At 52.7% G+C, this 20,874-nt stretch overlaps 1 protein-coding gene across 3 annotated transcripts in view; it reads right to left on the bottom strand.

The window, feature by feature from the left end:
• ZNF276 (zinc finger protein 276) overlaps positions 1-20,874 on the bottom strand; it is a 45,378-nt gene that overhangs the window by 7,973 nt on the left and 16,531 nt on the right. For all 3 annotated transcript variants that reach the window (XM_062177880.1, XM_062177881.1, XM_062177882.1), the window contains 4 exons: positions 6,169-6,215; positions 5,657-6,079; positions 3,932-4,010; positions 2,741-2,824 (listed from right to left, as the gene is read on the bottom strand). In XM_062177880.1, coding sequence (XP_062033864.1) covers positions 2,741-2,824; positions 3,932-4,010; positions 5,657-6,079; positions 6,169-6,215 — 633 coding nt within the window. The remainder of the gene's footprint in view (positions 1-2,740; positions 2,825-3,931; positions 4,011-5,656; positions 6,080-6,168; positions 6,216-20,874) is intronic.

Raw genomic sequence — 20,874 nt, 5'->3', positions numbered from 1 at the left:
GCGACTGAGCTCCAGCCACCCACACAGGAGACCTGGACTCAGTTTCTTGCTCCTGGCTTTGGCCAAGCCCAGCCCTAGCCATCATGGGTATTTGGCAAGTGGACCAGGGGATAGGAGTGTGTTTTCGCTTTCTCTGTCACTCAAAAAAAAAAAAAAAAAAAAAAAAAAAAAAAAAAAAATCCATAGGGAGAAGGAAGATATTTGTGATACAGTGGGTTAACCCCCAACTGAGTGGCACACATCCTATGCCGGGGGCCTAAGGCCCAAGTCCTCCCACTGCTTCCGATCCAGCTTCCTGCAGATGCACACCTGGGAGTACGTGGGTCCCTGCCACCCATGAGAGATCCAGGTGGAATTCCTGGCTCCTGTTTCAGCCTAGCCCAGCCTTAGTTGTTGCAGCCTTTGGGTGAACCAGGTGATGGAAGACCCCTCTCTTTCTATCTCTGGCTCTCTCTGTTGCTCTGCCTTCCAGATAAATTAAAAATAAATGAACTTGTAAAAAAATTTTAAAAGCTAAACACAAAATTACTTATTGAATGATTCAGTTAATTCTACTTCTAGGTTGATGCCCAAAGAATTAAAAACGGGCTCAAACACGAGCAGTAGTGTCCACATCATTATTCCCAAGGGTCAAGAGGTGGTGACACCTAGATCAACAAATGAACAGATCCACACACAGGCTGTAACCACACACGGGAACAGTGTTCAGCCACAGAAGGAACGAGTCTCACATGGGCTACTGCACCGATGAAGCTCCAGGCAGTATGTAAATGAAAGACGCAACACAAAAGGACCAACGCTGCAGGAGTCTAGCTGTGTTCAGCACCTAGCACAGGCCCTGGTTCAGCAGCTGCCAGGGCTGGGGGAGGAGGAAGGCAGAGTTTGCTCACGAGCCGTTTCTGTGCGGAAGGCACGTTTGCAAACATGCGGCAGTGCTGATGGCTGTGCACGCTGCCACTGCTGAGCAGGAGAGTCGTGCACGTACGCGGGGAAGCCTCCAGCAACAGCCTCTGCACGCAGGCTGGGCAAGAGGGCCGTGCGGGGACATGCTGAGACGTCGGTCCCCTCGCAGAGACAGACTTGAGAGGAGGCGCGTCTCCCGACCAGGGCCGTGTCCCCAGCTGCCGGCTGGCACAGCCTTCTCTTTCGGGGACTGGCCACTTCCCCAGCAAACAACCACTCAGTGTAGACTCTGCCAGGTGCGTGGCTGGGCACTGGCCTCCGCTGCTTGGCCATCCAGGCCCTTCAGTGGCCCAGGTGTGGGCTTGCCCCGGCCTGGACCCACGATACTCTAACCCGTCAAGGCACGGCTCGTCTGCCCCAGCCTGCCAGAACCCTGTCTGTGCTCAGAGGAGAGAGAACTGGAGATGCAAACGCGGGGCTGCTCGGGGCCTTGTCCTCGCAGGTTCCAGCTGAGATGCACTCAAGGCACCCCAGGATCCGAGTGGCCTCCGGGGCAGAGAACCAGCGGAGGTCCACGTCCACGACTGCCCACTCCCGCCTCTCGCACCAGTGCAGCTTCCACTCAAGTCAACTCCTTTTCCCAGAAGCCTCTTATTACCGTTTCTGCTTGCATCTGGGGCCTGCAGCGACAAGCAAGTGAAGCGGGAGAGCCGCTCCTGTCTCAGCACAGGGCTCTCCTCTCCCGTCCCAGCCTCCGCCCCCAGCACTGCTGCTCCACACCCACGCTGGGCACAGGGCCACGGGCACACTCCAGGTGGGACTCCAGGGTTCTGCTCAGGCCGGGGCGGTCAGTGCAGAGGGAGCAGGGTCTTCCTGACAGAGCCCCCGCCACGCGGCCTGCGACCACCGGCCCCTGCCTGTTGGCCCCCAGCCAGCTTCCTGTCCACCCAAGCGCACTCAAGTGCTTCGGGCACATCTCTGTGTTCTGATTTCGATCTCTCCAAGCTCCATGCCTCCTACGCTTCCTATTTCTCTCTCCGCAACCAACGTCAGGGCTTCCAGGAGAAAAAGAAGTCAAGTTTACGCCTCAATCTTTCTCGTGGGTTCCTGGCTGACAGTGTAGCACTGAGCTGCTCGCGCTCTGGATTCCATTCTGCACTGTGCCATGCTCAGGACGAGGAGCAAGTCCATGCTCAGCTAGAGCAGGGCTTTGGGGTTGAGAGGAAAGTGACAGGAAAAGCCAGGACCCCGTGCCCTGACTGGAGAGAAGACAAATCCTGAAAAAGGTCAAAATAAGGTCATGGGTAATTCAACACCAAGCAGGTGATGGCTGCCTGGCCCCAGACATCACTGTCGGAGTTCAAAGTGATTAGAGGGCTGGGTCCCTGGGCTTCAGGGCACACGCCCAGACCAGGGAGAAGAAAGAACAATGTGTGTGTGTGTGGGGGGGAGCTGGGCAGTCAGGGAAGACACGGCGAGCAGCAGGGATGGCACTGTCAGAAGGGAGCAAGGCTGGGTCTCGTCAACACAGGTCCCTGCCGTTCCCGACGGCGGAGGCAGCCCTGCACAACCCACCAACCACCTCATGGCGAGACACTCTCGTACTTGGTCCCAGCTCTGGACTACCACCAAGAGGAGGCTGGCGGCCGAGGGGAACCTACCTGCTCAGCTGGGCCTCCTCACTGGCTCCCGGCTCACTCTCAGAAGCCACATGTCACCAGGCTTGGGAGACTGGGCCGAAGCAGAGTGAGCTGAGCGAGGCCGTGCGCTGACCTCGCGTGCGCCCCCTCGAGCCACCCCCTCGGCCCCGTGTGCTGTGGCGGGGCTGTGCCCTTACTTCTTTTCTGGGTAAGGCTCGAAGGATTCATCTGAGGACTGGGGGTGCTGCTTCCTGCCGCCTTCATCTTCACTCGGGAAATCTCTAGGAAAGAAGAGGGAGCCTTGAGCGAAGCCCTGGACGCAGTGGGCGACAGACCCAAGAACTCCTGTCTCAGGCACCGTGAGAACCCCAACCCCATGTTTTAGTCCTCCTGAAAATGACTTGGAACACCTAAGATTCCCCAAATCTCCAATCCCTTTTCCTAAGAGAAGGACAGAGCAGGGTCACCAGAACCGAACACGCTGGCCACCCCCAGAAGCAGGGCTCTCCAGGACCCCAAGCTCAGGAATGGCCTTACGGTGCTGCCCAGGAGGTGTGAAGACTCAGGAGACGGCTTCTGGACAGAGGGCGTCTTCTGACAGTCACGCCTTACCGTGTGACTGCGAGCGAACGCACGGCTCACAGCTTCACCGTCAGCCACTTCCACACTCCACACAAGGCAGAGAAAGACCCGATGTCCGCCCCGAGGCGCGGCTGTCTACTTAGTCTGCAGGGCTGCAGACAGCCAGGCTAGCAGGCCCACAGTCACTCCTCACGGGCCACCATGGCCTGGATGGAGATAGGCCTGAGATTGGCTGGCAGCCCGAGGCCGGCCTAGAGCCATCTGCTTCCTCACTGGGTACCCCACTGGGTTTGTACCAAAAGCCAGCTGCATGGGGTTCGCACGGTGAACGCCAGCCTGGAGTGCGGCAGCTGTTCCGAGCAGCGGTCACTCAGAGGCTGGGGCTGGCCCGGGGGCCCACTCCAGGACTGTCCGCCCTCCCTGCCTCCTGCACAGGGACTCTGTTCCAAGTCCCAACGTGGTCATCACAAAGGGCTAGAATCTGGCTTCCTCTGGCCTGGTGACATCTGGGCTGGGTACAAAACTGAGGCCTTTAAGGGAGAAACTGCAGGCAAAAGCAAATGACCCCAGCACAGCACAGTTCAAAGTAACTTCCACACTGCTCTGGGTCTGACACAGCGCAGCAGCAGCCAGCGGCCTCCGCAGCTGCGTCAGGTCCCGGGGGCCCTCTGGGACCTGGCCACTCCTCTCCTCCCACCACAACAGGGAGAGCGTCCCGAGCAGGGCGTGGGCAGCGGCCCCGAGGAAGGCCACCTCTGGTTTTCGAAGAAGAAACATTAGGCTATTTAAACCCACTCTTCTCTCACCCCTCAGAAAGGTCACTGAACTCGTCTTTTACCCGATCATCCGAGGTTGAAGAGGGAACCTGCTTCTCACCCAATTGCCCTGAGAAACAAAGAACAAGCTCCTGTTACCGACACAGCATGGCAAAGCGCCTCACTGCCCTCAGCTGACGGCACAGCCTTCGTGATGGGAACCTGGGGTGCCCTAGCCTCAAACCCCACTACCTCCTCGCCCAGCCCCCACCCCTGTCCACCACAGGCACAGGCAGCACCACGATCAGAAGCCCTGGGGGACAGTCCATAGTGGCAAGGCCAACTCCTCCTACAGATTCAGGCCCAGCTGCAGATGGGCCCGACCTGTACTCTGCAGGACGTGTTTTATTCTTTTTTTTTTTTTTTTAAAGGTTATGAGCGATTTTTTTTTTTTTTTTTTTTAGACAGGCAGAGTGGAGAGAGACAGAGAGAAAGGTCTTCCTTTTTGCCGTTGGTTCACCCTCCAATGGCCGCTGCGGCCGGCGCATCTCGCTGATCCAAAGCCAGGAGCCAGGTGCTTCTCCTGGTCTCCCATGCGGGTGCAGGGCCCAAGCACTTGGGCCATCCTCCACTGCCTTCCCGGGCCATAGCAGAGAGCTGGCCTGGAAGAGGGGCAACCGGGATAGAATCCAGCGCCCCGACCGGGACTAGAACCCGGGGTGCCAGCGCCGCAAGGCGGAGGATTAGCCTGTTAAGGCCACGGCGCCGGTCTGTTTCAGACATTCTTAAAGCTGCTGTTATCAAAGTATCACACACACAGCATTTCCCAAGCCAAGCAGTTCTAAGCTGCCTGTGCCATATGACTCCATTCCCCACCTGCAGCCGGCCGTGGGGCTGTGTGCCCCCCGAGTGTCTCTGTCCAGCTGAACCAGCTGAGGACTCCCAGGAGGGAGCTAGCCTTGTATAGGCAAGACAGAAGGGGCAAGCACGAAGCTAGCCATGGCCCTAACACACACTCTGGGCAGTCGCCCCAGACTCTGCCGTGTGCGCCCAGGGCCTGGTCCCCAGGGAAGGACCCTGTGTTTCCCTCAGCCCGGCAGCAGGCGTCACCGGGGAGCCAGCTGACACCAGGGCCTCATTCTCTTCCCCCACGTCCCACAGACAAGGGCCTTGTTCGTCCCTCTTCTGCGGCCCTGGACCACCAGACTGGCGCACTCGGCCCGGAGCACAGGCTCACAGAGACGAGGCACCAGGCGAACTTGTCCTCACATCAACTGATAACCCAGGTCCTGCTTGTGCAGGAACAAGCGGCCGAGACAGGCTGGCGCTGTGGCGCAGCATCACGTACGTCACTAGCTCAAGTTCCGGCTGCTCCTATTCCAATCCAGCTCCCTGTTAATGTGCCTGGGAAGGCAGTCGAAGATGGCCCAAGTGCTGGGGCCCCTGCACCTGTGCGGGAGACCGGGCAGAAGCTCCTGGCTCCTGATCATTGCAGCCATCTGGGAAGTAAACCAGCAGATGGAAGACATTTCTCTCTCTCTCTGTAACTCTGCCTCTCAAATATAAGCAAATCTTTTAAAAAGAAAGAGTCTTACTAGAAAATAAAGCCTGAGAGGCTGGCAGCCATGCCTGCTGTGCCCAGGGCCGCACACAGCTGCCGCTCACAGGAGCACTGACTGGCTCGCTGTCTTCCCACCCTTGGGGTGCCACATTGTAACCCCGCCCCACTCAGGAAAATGCAATCCTGGTCTAGAACAGGTCAAACGTGCTTCCTACCTGGGGCCCCAATGAGGGGTGGGCTCGGCTGAGGTGGGGGGCCTGGCCCAGGCCCCAAAGGGTTGCCATCTGGAGGAGGGGCCACGTCCATGCTGGGCAGTGTGGTCCCTCTGCCCTGGGAGACCTGAGGGGCAGTCCCCGAGGGGCTGGATGCCTGGCTGTGGGTGAGCTGCGGTGCCATCTCCTTGTCCCACGCCCACTTCACTGACAAGGCGCTGTCCAGCAGGAGGGCCCTGCAGCTGGAGTCAGTGTCCATGGTGTAGCTGTGGCCCTGGTCGCAGCCCCACATGGCCTGGATGACACCACAGTACTCGGAGGCCAGCGTTCTCTGAAGGGTGGGTAGGGCCCCGCAGCTGGCTGCATGTCCATGCACCCACCCTACCAAGCTGTGCAGGCACCGAGAGCTGGAGGTGATGAGATCCCCTGAGGAATCAGCAGAGATGTCAGCCCGGGGCTGCAAGCACCCAGCCCACCCTAAGAGCCCACACTTGCACCCAGGACGGGCAACTCACCAAGAAACGCTCCCTCCTCCGCCACCGTTGGGGGCTGGGCGCCGACCCTGTAAAGATTCAGTGCAGCCTGTGACGCCCGGCGCTCCTGCGATGGAGTCCCTACAGTGGCCACCCTCCCCAGCTATCTCCTGCCAAGGATAATCTGCAGAGAACATGCCCATGGACAATCCTAAGAACCACCCTCACCTTCAGAACCTTCGGACTCCAGGCCACTGCTCACCTCCAGAGCCGCACACGCCTGCCCACCCTCACCTCCAGAGCCGCACACGTCTGCCCACCCCTCACCTCCAGAGCCGCACACGCCTGCCCACCCTCACCTCCAGAGCCGCACACGCCTGCCTCACCCTCACCTCCAGAGCCGCACACGCCTGCCCCACCCTCACCTCCAGAGCCACACACGCCTGCCTCACCTCCAGAGCTGTGTACACTCGTCCATCTCCATCATGTTCAGAGCCCTGTGTAAACATGCCACCTCCGTGGACCCTGAGCACCCTGGGTAATCCTGCCCAGCCATCTCAAACTCAGAACCTGGTATAAACCTGCACAAGCCCCTCCTACACCCAACCCGTGTACACCTGTCCGTTATCACATTTGTAGCCTCTGAAACCTGTCCATCCCATCACACTCAGAGCCCTGATAAAACCTAAAAAAATCCTCACACTCAGAGCCCTGTATAAACCTGTAGATCCACTCACACTCAGAGCCTGTGTAACCCTGTCCACCCCACTCACACTCAGACCTGTGTAACCCTGTCCACCCACTCACACCCAGACCTGTGTAACCCTGTTCATCACCCTTACATTTGGAGCCCTGAGTACGCCCATGTATCTTCTAATACTCAGAAGTGCGCGCACATCTGTCCAACCCAACCACACTCAGAACCTGCGTAGACCTATTAACTCCTTCATACACAGGGCCGAGTATAAACCTGTGCATTCACTGAGAGCCCTGTGTAAGTGTGTCCACACCTCACACACAGAACCTGTGTAATCTGTCCACCCTGACACCCAGAGCCTGTATAAACCTGTCCACTCTCACACTCAGAACCTGTGCAAACCTGTCCACCCTCATACAAAGAGCTTGTGTAAACATGTTCAAATCTGTCAATTCCCTTCACAGGCAGAACCAGTGTCAACAGGTCCATCACTGCACACTCACACACAGATCCTGTGTGTATCTGTACATCACACTCAGATCCTGTGTGAACCTGTACGTCTCCTCACACTCACAATCAGATCCTGTGTGAACCTGCCTATCTCCACACACTCACACTCAGATCCTGTGTGAACCTGTCCATCTCCTCACACTCACACTCAGATCCTGTGTGAACCTGTTCATTAAACTCACATCCTGTGTGAATCTGACCATCTCCTCACACTCACGCTCAGATTCTGTGTGAACCTGTCCATCCGCCACACTCACACTCAGATCCTGTGTGATCTATCCGTCTCCTCACACTCACACTCAAATCCTATGTGAACCTGTCCGTCTCCTCACACTCACATTCAGATCCTGTGTGAACCTGTCCACCCCTCACACTCAAACTCAGATCCTGTGTGAATCTGTCCGTTCCCTCACACTTCTACTCAGATCCTGTGTGAACCTGTCCATCTCCTCACACTCACACTCAGATCCTGTGTGAACCTGTCCACCCCTCACACTCACACTCAGATCCTGTGTGAACCTTTCTGTCTCCTCACACTCACACTCAGATCCTGTGTGAACCTGTCCACCCCTCACACTCACATTCAGATCCTGTGTGAACCTGTCCATCAAACTCAGATTCTGTGTGAACCTGTATATCCCCCACACTCACACTAAGATCCTGTGTGATCTATCCGTCTCCTAACACTCACACTAAGATCCTATGTTAACCTGTCCTTACACTCACACTCAGATCCTGTGTGAATCTGACCATCACACTCAGATCCTGTGTGAACCTGCCTATCTCCACACACTCACACTCAGATCCTGTGTGAACCTGTCCATCTCCTCACACTCACACTCAGATCCTGTGTGAACCTGTCCACCCCTCACACTCACACTGAGATCCTGTGTGAACCTTTCTGTCTCCTCACACTCACACTCAGATCCTGTGTGAACCTGTCCACCCCTCACACTCACATTCAGATCCTGTGTGAACCTGTCCATCAAACTCAGATTCTGTGTGAACCTGTATATCCCCCACACTCACACTAAGATCCTGTGTGATCTATCCGTCTCCTAACACTCACACTAAGATCCTATGTTAACCTGTCCTCACACTCACACTCAGATCCTGTGTGAATCTGACCATCACACTCAGATCCTGTGTGAACCTGCCTATCTCCTCACACTCACACTCAGATCCTGTGTGAACCTGTCCACCCCTCACACTCACACTGAGATCCTGTGTGAACCTTTCTGTCTCCTCACACTCACACTCAGATCCTGTGTAAACCTGTCCACCCCTCACAATCACATTCAGATCCTGTGTAAACCTGTTCATCAAACTCAGATCCTGTGTGAATCTGTCCGTTCCCTCACACTTACACTCAGATCCTGTGTGAACCTGTCCATCTCCTCAGACTCACATTCAGATCCTGAGTGAACCTGTTCATCAAACTCAGATCCTGTGTGAATCTGTCTGTCTCCTCACACTCACGCTCAGATTCTGTGTTAACCTGTCCATCCCCCACAATCACATTCAGATCCTGTGTGAACCTGTTCATCACACTCAGATCCTGTGTGAATCTGTCTAATCCTCACACTCACACTCAGATCCTGTGTGAACCTGTTCACCCCTCACATTCAGATCCTGTGTGAACCTGTTCATCAAACTCAGATCCTGTGTGAACCTGTCCATCTCCTCACACTCACACTCAGATCCTGTGTGAACCTGTCCATCTCCTCACACTCACACTCAGATCCTGTGTAAACCTGTCTATTCTCTCACACTCACACTCAGATCCTGTGTGATCTACCCGTCTCCTCACACTCATTCAGATCCTGTGTGAACCTGTCCATCCCCTCACACTCACACTCACACTCACATCCTGTGTGAACCTGTCCATCCCTCACATTCACATTCAGATCCTGTGTGAACACATTCATCAAACTGAGATACTGTGTGAATCTGTCCCGTCACACTCACGCTCAGATTCTGTGTTAACCTGTCCATCCCCCACAATCACATTCAGATGCTTTGTGAACCTGTTAATCAAACTCAGATCCTGTGTGAATCTGTCTATTCCTCACACTCACACTCACATCCTGTGTGAACCTGTTCACCCCTCACACTCAAACTCAGATCCTGTGTGAACCTGTCCGTCTTCTCACACTCAGTCAGAATCTGTGTGAACCTATCTCCTCACACTACACTCAGATCCTGTGTGAACCTGTCCATCACACTCAGATCCTGTGTGAACCTGTCCACCTCTCACATCACACTCGGATCCTGTGTGAACCTGTCTATCCCCTCACACTCACACTCAGATCCTGTGTGAACCTGTGCATCCAATCACACTCACACTCAGATCCTGTGTGAACCTGTCCATCACACTCAGATCCTGTTTGAATCTGACCGTCACCTCACACTTGCACTGAGATCCTGTGTGAACCTGTCCACCCCTCACACACACACTCAGATCCTGTGTGAACCTGTCCATCACACTCAGATCCTGTGTGAACCTGTACGTCTCCTAACACTCACACTCAGATCCTGTGTGAACCTGTTTAGCCCTCAAACTCACACTCAGATCCTGTGTGAATCTGTGCACCCCTCACAATCACTCTCTGATGCTGTGTGAACCTAATCCTCACACTCACACTCAGATCCTGTGTTAACCTGTCCATCTCCACACACTCACATTCAGATCCTGTGTGAACCTATCCACACCTCACATTCAATCAGGCCCTGTGTGAACCTGTCCACCCCTCACACTCACACTCAGATTCTGTGTTAACCTGTCCATCCCCCACACTCACACTCAGATCCTGTGTGAACGGTCCATCTCCTCATACACACACTCAGATCCCGTGTGAACTTGTCCCTCACCTCACACTCAACTCACACTCAGATCCTGTGTGAACCTGTCCATCCCTCACACTCACATTCAGATCCTGAGTGAACCTGTTCATCAAACTCAGATCCTGTGTGATCTGTCCATCTCCTCACACTCACACTCAGATCCTATGTGAACCTGTCCGTCTCCTCACACTCACATTCAGATCCTGTGTGAACCTGTCCATCCCTCACACTCACATTCAGATCCTATATGAACCTGTCCACCCATCACACTCACACTCAGGCCCTGTGTGAACCTGTCCATCCCATCACACTCACACTCAGATCCTCTGTGAACCGCTCTAGTCCTCACACTCACACTGAGATCCTGTGTGAACCTGTCCATCCCCTCACACTCACACTCAGATCCTGTGTGAACCTGTCCACCCCTCACACTCACACTCAGATCCTATGTGAACCTGTCCGTCTCCTCACACTCACACTCAGATCCTGTGTGAACCTGTCCACCCCTCACACTCACACTCAGATCCTGTGTGAACCTGTCCATCAAACTCAGATTCTGTGTGAATCTGTCCGTCTCCTCACACTCACGCTCAGATTCTGTGTGAACCTGTATATCCCCCACACTCACACTCAGATCCTGTGTGATCTATCCGTCTCCTCACACTCACAATCAGATCCTATGTGAACCTGTCCGTCTCCTCAAACTCTCACTCAGATCCTGTGTGATCTATCCGTCTCCTCACACTCACACTCAGATCCTGTGTGAACCTGTCCATCCCTCACACTCACATTCAGACCTCTGTGAACCGCTCTAATCCTCACACACACACTCAGATCCTGTGTGAACCTGTCCACCTCTCATACTCACTTAGGCCCTGGGTGAACCTGTCCATCCCCTCACACTCACACTCAGATCCTGTGTGAACCTCTCTAATCATCATACTAACACTCAGATCCGGTGTGAACCTGTCCGCCCCTCACACTCAAACTCAGATCCTGTGTGAACCTGTCCGTCCATACTCACACTCAGATCATGTGTAAACCTGTCTATTCCTCACACTAACACTCAGAACCTGTGTGAGCCTGTCCACCCCTCACACACTCAGATTCTGAGTAAACCTGTCCATCCCCCACACTCACACTCAGATCCTGTGTGATCAATCCGTCTCCTCACACTCACACTCAGATCCCATGTGAACCTGTTCATCAAACTCAGATCCTGTGTGAATCTGTCTGTCTCCTCACACTAACGCTCATATTCTGTGTTAACCTGTCCATCCCCCACACTCACACTCAGATCCTGTGCGAAGCTGTTCATCAAACTCAGATCCTGTGTGAATCTGTCCGTCTCCTCACACTCACGCTCAGATTCTGTGTGAACCTCTCCACCCCCCAAATCACACTCAGATCCTGTGTGATCTGTCTCCTCACACTCACATTCAGATCCTATGTGAACCTGTGCTCCTCACACTCACACTCAGATCCTGTGTGAACCTGTCCACCCCTCACACTCAAACTCAGATCCTGTGTGAATCTGACCGTCTCCTCACACTCACACTAAGATCCTGTGTGAACCTGACCACCCCTCACACTCACATTCAGATCCTGTGTGAACCTGTCCACCCCTCACACTCAAACTCAGATCCTGTGTGAACCTGTCCGTCTTCTCACACTCAGTCAGAATCTGTGTGAACCTATCTCCTCACACTACACTCAGATCCTGTGTGAACCTGTCCATCACACTCAGGCCCTGTGTGAACCTGTCCATCCCATCACACTCACACTCAGATCCTCTGTGAACCGCTCTAGTCCTCACACTCACACTGAGATCCTGTGTGAACCTGTCCATCCCCTCACACTCACACTTAGATCCTGTGCGAACCTGTCCATCCCTCACATTCACACTCAGATCCTGTGTGAACCTGTCCACCCCTCACACTCACACTCAGATCCTGTGTGAACCTGTCCATCAAACTCAGATTCTGTGTGAATCTGTCCGTCTCCTCACACTCACGCTCAGATTCTGTGTGAACCTGTATATCCCCCACACTCACACTCAGATCCTGTGTGATCTATCCGTCTCCTCACACTCACAATCAGATCCTATGTGAACCTGTCCGTCTCCTCAAACTCTCACTCAGCTCCTGTGTGATCGATCCGTCTCCTCACACTCACACTCAGATCCTGTGTGAACCTGTCCATCCCTCACACTCACATTCAGACCTCTGTGAACCGCTCTAATCCTCACACACACACTCAGATCCTGTGTGAACCTGTCCACCTCTCATACTCACTTAGGCCCTGGGTGAACCTGTCCATCCCCTCACACTCACACTCAGATCCTGTGTGAACCTGTCCACCCCTCACACTCACACTTAGATCCTGTGTTAACCTGTCCATCCCTCACACTCACATTCAGATCCTGTGTGAACCTGTTCTTCAAACTCAGATCCTGTGTGAATCTGTCCGTCTCCTCACACGCTCATATTCTGTGTTGACCTGTCCATCCCCCACACTCACACTCAGAACCTGTGTGAACCTGTCCATCCCTCATACTCACACTCAGATCATGTGTGATCTGTCCGTCTCCTCACACTCACACTCAGATCCTGTGTGAACCTGCCCGTCTCCTCACACTCACACTCACACTCAGATCCTGTGCAAATCTGTCCACACCTCACACTCACTCAGATCCTGTGTGAATCTGTCCACCCCTCACACTCACATTCAGATCCTGAGTGAACCTGTTCATCAAACTCAGATCCTGTGTGAATCTGTCTGTCTCCTCACACTCACGCTCAGATTCTGTGTTAACCTGTCCATCCCCCACAATCACATTCAGATCCTGTGTGAACCTGTTCATCACACTCAGATCCTGTGTGAATCTGTCTAATCCTCACACTCACACTCAGATCCTGTGTGAACCTGTTCACCCCTCACATTCAGATCCTGTGTGAACCTGTTCATCAAACTCAGATCCTGTGTGAACCTGTCCATCTCCTCACACTCACACTCAGATCCTGTGTGAACCTGTCCATCTCCTCACACTCACACTCAGATCCTGTGTAAACCTGTCTATTCTCTCACACTCACACTCAGATCCTGTGTGATCTACCCGTCTCCTCACACTCATTCAGATCCTGTGTGAACCTGTCCATCCCCTCACACTCACACTCACACTCACATCCTGTGTGAACCTGTCCATCCCTCACATTCACATTCAGATCCTGTGTGAACACATTCATCAAACTGAGATACTGTGTGAATCTGTCCCGTCACACTCACGCTCAGATTCTGTGTTAACCTGTCCATCCCCCACAATCACATTCAGATGCTTTGTGAACCTGTTAATCAAACTCAGATCCTGTGTGAATCTGTCTATTCCTCACACTCACACTCACATCCTGTGTGAACCTGTTCACCCCTCACACTCAAACTCAGATCCTGTGTGAACCTGTCCGTCTTCTCACACTCAGTCAGAATCTGTGTGAACCTATCTCCTCACACTACACTCAGATCCTGTGTGAACCTGTCCATCACACTCAGATCCTGTGTGAACCTGTCCACCTCTCACATCACACTCGGATCCTGTGTGAACCTGTCTATCCCCTCACACTCACACTCAGATCCTGTGTGAACCTGTGCATCCAATCACACTCACACTCAGATCCTGTGTGAACCTGTCCATCACACTCAGATCCTGTTTGAATCTGACCGTCACCTCACACTTGCACTGAGATCCTGTGTGAACCTGTCCACCCCTCACACACACACTCAGATCCTGTGTGAACCTGTCCATCACACTCAGATCCTGTGTGAACCTGTACGTCTCCTAACACTCACACTCAGATCCTGTGTGAACCTGTTTAGCCCTCAAACTCACACTCAGATCCTGTGTGAATCTGTGCACCCCTCACAATCACTCTCTGATGCTGTGTGAACCTAATCCTCACACTCACACTCAGATCCTGTGTTAACCTGTCCATCTCCACACACTCACATTCAGATCCTGTGTGAACCTATCCACACCTCACATTCAATCAGGCCCTGTGTGAACCTGTCCACCCCTCACACTCACACTCAGATTCTGTGTTAACCTGTCCATCCCCCACACTCACACTCAGATCCTGTGTGAACGGTCCATCTCCTCATACACACACTCAGATCCCGTGTGAACTTGTCCCTCACCTCACACTCAACTCACACTCAGATCCTGTGTGAACCTGTCCATCCCTCACACTCACATTCAGATCCTGAGTGAACCTGTTCATCAAACTCAGATCCTGTGTGATCTGTCCATCTCCTCACACTCACACTCAGATCCTATGTGAACCTGTCCGTCTCCTCACACTCACATTCAGATCCTGTGTGAACCTGTCCATCCCTCACACTCACATTCAGATCCTATATGAACCTGTCCACCCATCACACTCACACTCAGGCCCTGTGTGAACCTGTCCATCCCATCACACTCACACTCAGATCCTCTGTGAACCGCTCTAGTCCTCACACTCACACTGAGATCCTGTGTGAACCTGTCCATCCCCTCACACTCACACTCAGATCCTGTGTGAACCTGTCCACCCCTCACACTCACACTCAGATCCTATGTGAACCTGTCCGTCTCCTCACACTCACACTCAGATCCTGTGTGAACCTGTCCACCCCTCACACTCACACTCAGATCCTGTGTGAACCTGTCCATCAAACTCAGATTCTGTGTGAATCTGTCCGTCTCCTCACACTCACGCTCAGATTCTGTGTGAACCTGTATATCCCCCACACTCACACTCAGATCCTGTGTGATCTATCCGTCTCCTCACACTCACAATCAGATCCTATGTGAACCTGTCCGTCTCCTCAAACTCTCACTCAGATCCTGTGTGATCTATCCGTCTCCTCACACTCACACTCAGATCCTGTGTGAACCTGTCCATCCCTCACACTCACATTCAGACCTCTGTGAACCGCTCTAATCCTCACACACACACTCAGATCCTGTGTGAACCTGTCCACCTCTCATACTCACTTAGGCCCTGGGTGAACCTGTCCATCCCCTCACACTCACACTCAGATCCTGTGTGAACCTCTCTAATCATCATACTAACACTCAGATCCGGTGTGAACCTGTCCGCCCCTCACACTCAAACTCAGATCCTGTGTGAACCTGTCCGTCCATACTCACACTCAGATCATGTGTAAACCTGTCTATTCCTCACACTAACACTCAGAACCTGTGTGAGCCTGTCCACCCCTCACACACTCAGATTCTGAGTAAACCTGTCCATCCCCCACACTCACACTCAGATCCTGTGTGATCAATCCGTCTCCTCACACTCACACTCAGATCCCATGTGAACCTGTTCATCAAACTCAGATCCTGTGTGAATCTGTCTGTCTCCTCACACTAACGCTCATATTCTGTGTTAACCTGTCCATCCCCCACACTCACACTCAGATCCTGTGCGAAGCTGTTCATCAAACTCAGATCCTGTGTGAATCTGTCCGTCTCCTCACACTCACGCTCAGATTCTGTGTGAACCTCTCCACCCCCCAAATCACACTCAGATCCTGTGTGATCTGTCTCCTCACACTCACATTCAGATCCTATGTGAACCTGTGCTCCTCACACTCACACTCAGATCCTGTGTGAACCTGTCCACCCCTCACACTCAAACTCAGATCCTGTGTGAATCTGACCGTCTCCTCACACTCACACTAAGATCCTGTGTGAACCTGACCACCCCTCACACTCACATTCAGATCCTGTGTGAACCTGTCCACCCCTCACACTCAAACTCAGATCCTGTGTGAACCTGTCCGTCTTCTCACACTCAGTCAGAATCTGTGTGAACCTATCTCCTCACACTACACTCAGATCCTGTGTGAACCTGTCCATCACACTCAGGCCCTGTGTGAACCTGTCCATCCCATCACACTCACACTCAGATCCTCTGTGAACCGCTCTAGTCCTCACACTCACACTGAGATCCTGTGTGAACCTGTCCATCCCCTCACACTCACACTTAGATCCTGTGCGAACCTGTCCATCCCTCACATTCACACTCAGATCCTGTGTGAACCTGTCCACCCCTCACACTCACACTCAGATCCTGTGTGAACCTGTCCATCAAACTCAGATTCTGTGTGAATCTGTCCGTCTCCTCACACTCACGCTCAGATTCTGTGTGAACCTGTATATCCCCCACACTCACACTCAGATCCTGTGTGATCTATCCGTCTCCTCACACTCACAATCAGATCCTATGTGAACCTGTCCGTCTCCTCAAACTCTCACTCAGCTCCTGTGTGATCGATCCGTCTCCTCACACTCACACTCAGATCCTGTGTGAACCTGTCCATCCCTCACACTCACATTCAGACCTCTGTGAACCGCTCTAATCCTCACACACACACTCAGATCCTGTGTGAACCTGTCCACCTCTCATACTCACTTAGGCCCTGGGTGAACCTGTCCATCCCCTCACACTCACACTCAGATCCTGTGTGAACCTGTCCACCCCTCACACTCACACTTAGATCCTGTGTTAACCTGTCCATCCCTCACACTCACATTCAGATCCTGTGTGAACCTGTTCTTCAAACTCAGATCCTGTGTGAATCTGTCCGTCTCCTCACACGCTCATATTCTGTGTTGACCTGTCCATCCCCCACACTCACACTCAGAACCTGTGTGAACCTGTCCATCCCTCATACTCACACTCAGATCATGTGTGATCTGTCCGTCTCCTCACACTCACACTCAGATCCTGTGTGAACCTGCCCGTCTCCTCACACTCACACTCACACTCAGATCCTGTGCAAATCTGTCCACACCTCACACTCACTCAGATCCTGTGTGAATCTGTCCACCCCTCACACTCACATTCAGATCCTGAGTGAACCTGTTCATCAAACTCAGATCCTGTGTGAATCTGTCTGTCTCCTCACACTCACGCTCAGATTCTGTGTTAACCTGTCCATCCCCCACAATCACATTCAGATCCTGTGTGAACCTGTTCATCACACTCAGATCCTGTGTGAATCTGTCTAATCCTCACACTCACACTCAGATCCTGTGTGAACCTGTTCACCCCTCACATTCAGATCCTGTGTGAACCTGTTCATCAAACTCAGATCCTGTGTGAACCTGTCCATCTCCTCACACTCACACTCAGATCCTGTGTGAACCTGTCCATCTCCTCACACTCACACTCAGATCCTGTGTAAACCTGTCTATTCTCTCACACTCACACTCAGATCCTGTGTGATCTACCCGTCTCCTCACACTCATTCAGATCCTGTGTGAACCTGTCCATCCCCTCACACTCACACTCACACTCACATCCTGTGTGAACCTGTCCATCCCTCACATTCACATTCAGATCCTGTGTGAACACATTCATCAAACTGAGATACTGTGTGAATCTGTCCCGTCACACTCACGCTCAGATTCTGTGTTAACCTGTCCATCCCCCACAATCACATTCAGATGCTTTGTGAACCTGTTAATCAAACTCAGATCCTGTGTGAATCTGTCTATTCCTCACACTCACACTCACATCCTGTGTGAACCTGTTCACCCCTCACACTCAAACTCAGATCCTGTGTGAACCTGTCCGTCTTCTCACACTCAGTCAGAATCTGTGTGAACCTATCTCCTCACACTACACTCAGATCCTGTGTGAACCTGTCCATCACACTCAGATCCTGTGTGAACCTGTCCACCTCTCACATCACACTCGGATCCTGTGTGAACCTGTCTATCCCCTCACACTCACACTCAGATCCTGTGTGAACCTGTGCATCCAATCACACTCACACTCAGATCCTGTGTGAACCTGTCCATCACACTCAGATCCTGTTTGAATCTGACCGTCACCTCACACTTGCACTGAGATCCTGTGTGAACCTGTCCACCCCTCACACACACACTCAGATCCTGTGTGAACCTGTCCATCACACTCAGATCCTGTGTGAACCTGTACGTCTCCTAACACTCACACTCAGATCCTGTGTGAACCTGTTTAGCCCTCAAACTCACACTCAGATCCTGTGTGAATCTGTGCACCCCTCACAATCACTCTCTGATGCTGTGTGAACCTAATCCTCACACTCACACTCAGATCCTGTGTTAACCTGTCCATCTCCACACACTCACATTCAGATCCTGTGTGAACCTATCCACACCTCACACTCAATCAGGCCCTGTGTGAACCTGTCCACCCCTCACACTCACACTCAGATTCTGTGTTAACCTGTCCATCCCCCACACTCACACTCAGATCCTGTGTGAACGGTCCATCTCCTCATACACACACTCAGATCCCGTGTGAACTTGTCCCTCACCTCACACTCAACTCACACTCAGATCCTGTGTGAACCTGTCCATCCCTCACACTCACATTCAGATCCTGAGTGAACCTGTTCATCAAACTCAGATCCTGTGTGATCTGTCCATCTCCTCACACTCACACTCAGATCCTATGTGAACCTGTCCACCCATCACACTCACACTCAGGCCCTGTGTGAACCTGTCCATCCCATCACACTCACACTCAGATCCTCTGTGAACCGCTCTAGTCCTCACACTCACACTGAGATCCTGTGTGAACCTGTCCATCCCCTCACACTCACACTTAGATCCTGTGCGAACCTGTCCATCCCTCACATTCACACTCAGATCCTGTGTGAACCTGTCCACCCCTCACACTCACACTCAGATCCTGTGTGAACCTGTCCATCAAACTCAGATTCTGTGTGAATCTGTCCGTCTCCTCACACTCACGCTCAGATTCTGTGTGAACCTGTATATCCCCCACACTCACACTCAGATCCTGTGTGATCTATCCGTCTCCTCACACTCACAATCAGATCCTATGTGAACCTGTCCGTCTCCTCAAACTCTCACTCAGCTCCTGTGTGATCGATCCGTCTCCTCACACGCACACTCAGATCCTGTGTGAACCTGTCCATCCCTCACACTCACATTCAGACCTCTGTGAACCGCTCTAATCCTCACACACACACTCAGATCCTGTGTGAACCTGTCCACCTCTCATACTCACTTAGGCCCTGGGTGAACCTGTCCATCCCCTCACACTCACACTCAGATCCTGTGTGAACCTGTCCACCCCTCACACTCACACTTAGATCCTGTGTTAACCTGTCCATCCCTCACACTCACATTCAGATCCTGTGTGAACCTGTTCTTCAAACTCAGATCCTGTGTGAATCTGTCCGTCTCCTCACACTCACACTCAGATCCTATGTGAACCTGCCCGTCTCCTCACACTCACACTCACACTCAGATCCTGTGCAAATCTGTCCACACCTCACACTCACTCAGATCCTGTGTGAATCTGTCCACCCCTCACACTCACATTCAGATCCTGAGTGAACCTGTTCATCAAACTCAGATCCTGTGTGAATCTGTCTGTCTCCTCACACTCACGCTCAGATTCTGTGTTAACCTGTCCATCCCCCACAATCACATTCAGATCCTGTGTGAACCTGTTCATCACACTCAGATCCTGTGTGAACCTGTACGTCTCCTAACACTCACACTCAGATCCTGTGTGAACCTGTCCATCACACTCAGATCCTGTTTGAATCTGACCGTCACCTCACACTTGCACTGAGATCCTGTGTGAACCTGTCCACCCCTCACACACACACTCAGATCCTGTGTGAACCTGTCCATCACACTCAGATCCTGTGTGAACCTATCTATTCCCTCACACTCACACTCTGATCCTGTGTGAACCTGTTCATCAAACTCAGATCCTGTGTGAATCTGTACATCCCTCACAATCACACTCAGGTCATGTGGCTACCTGTCTCCTCACACTCACACTCAGATCCTGTGTAAACCTGTCCATCACAATCAGATCCTGTGTAAACCTGTCCATACCTCCTGAAACTCAGATCCTGTGTGATTCTAACCGTCTCCTCACACTCACACTCAGATCATGTGTGAACCTGTCCATCTCCTCACACTCACACTCAGATCCTGTGTGAACCTGTCCACCCCTCACACTCACACTTAGATCCTGTGTGAACCTGTCTGTCTCCTCACACTCACACTCAGATCCTGTGTAAACCTGTCCATCACAATCAGATCCTGTGTGAACCTGTCCATAACTCACACTCACACTCAGATCCTGTGTGATCTACCCGTCTCCTCACACTCACATTCAGATCCTATGTGAACCTGTACGTCACCTCACATTCACACTCAGATCCTGTGTGAACCTGTCCATCACACTCAGATCCTGTGCGAATCTGTCCATCCCTCACACTCACTCAGATCCTGTGTGAACCTGTCCATCACATTCAAATCTGTTTGAATCTGACCGTCTCCTCACACTTGCACTGAGATCCTGTGTGAACCTGTCCACCCATCACACTCACACTCAGATCCTGTGTGAACCTGTCCATCACACTCAGATCCTGTGTGAACCTGTCCACCTCTCACACTCACACTCAGATCCTGTGTGAACCTGTCTAATCCTTACACTCACACTCAGATCCTGTGTGAACCTAATCCTCACACTCATACTCAGATCCTGTGTAAACCTGTCCTTCCCTCACACTCACACTCAGATCCTGTGTGAACCTGTCCACCCCTCAGTCACACTCAGATCCTGTGTGAACCTATCTTCTCACACTCACACTCAGATCCTGTGTGAACCTGT

Source organism: Lepus europaeus, chromosome 19, assembly GCF_033115175.1.
Source record: "Lepus europaeus isolate LE1 chromosome 19, mLepTim1.pri, whole genome shotgun sequence".
Classification (NCBI taxonomy): Eukaryota; Metazoa; Chordata; class Mammalia; order Lagomorpha; family Leporidae; genus Lepus; species Lepus europaeus.
Note: the sequence above shows the minus strand (reverse complement) of the source record. Positions and strands in the feature narration are given on the sequence as shown.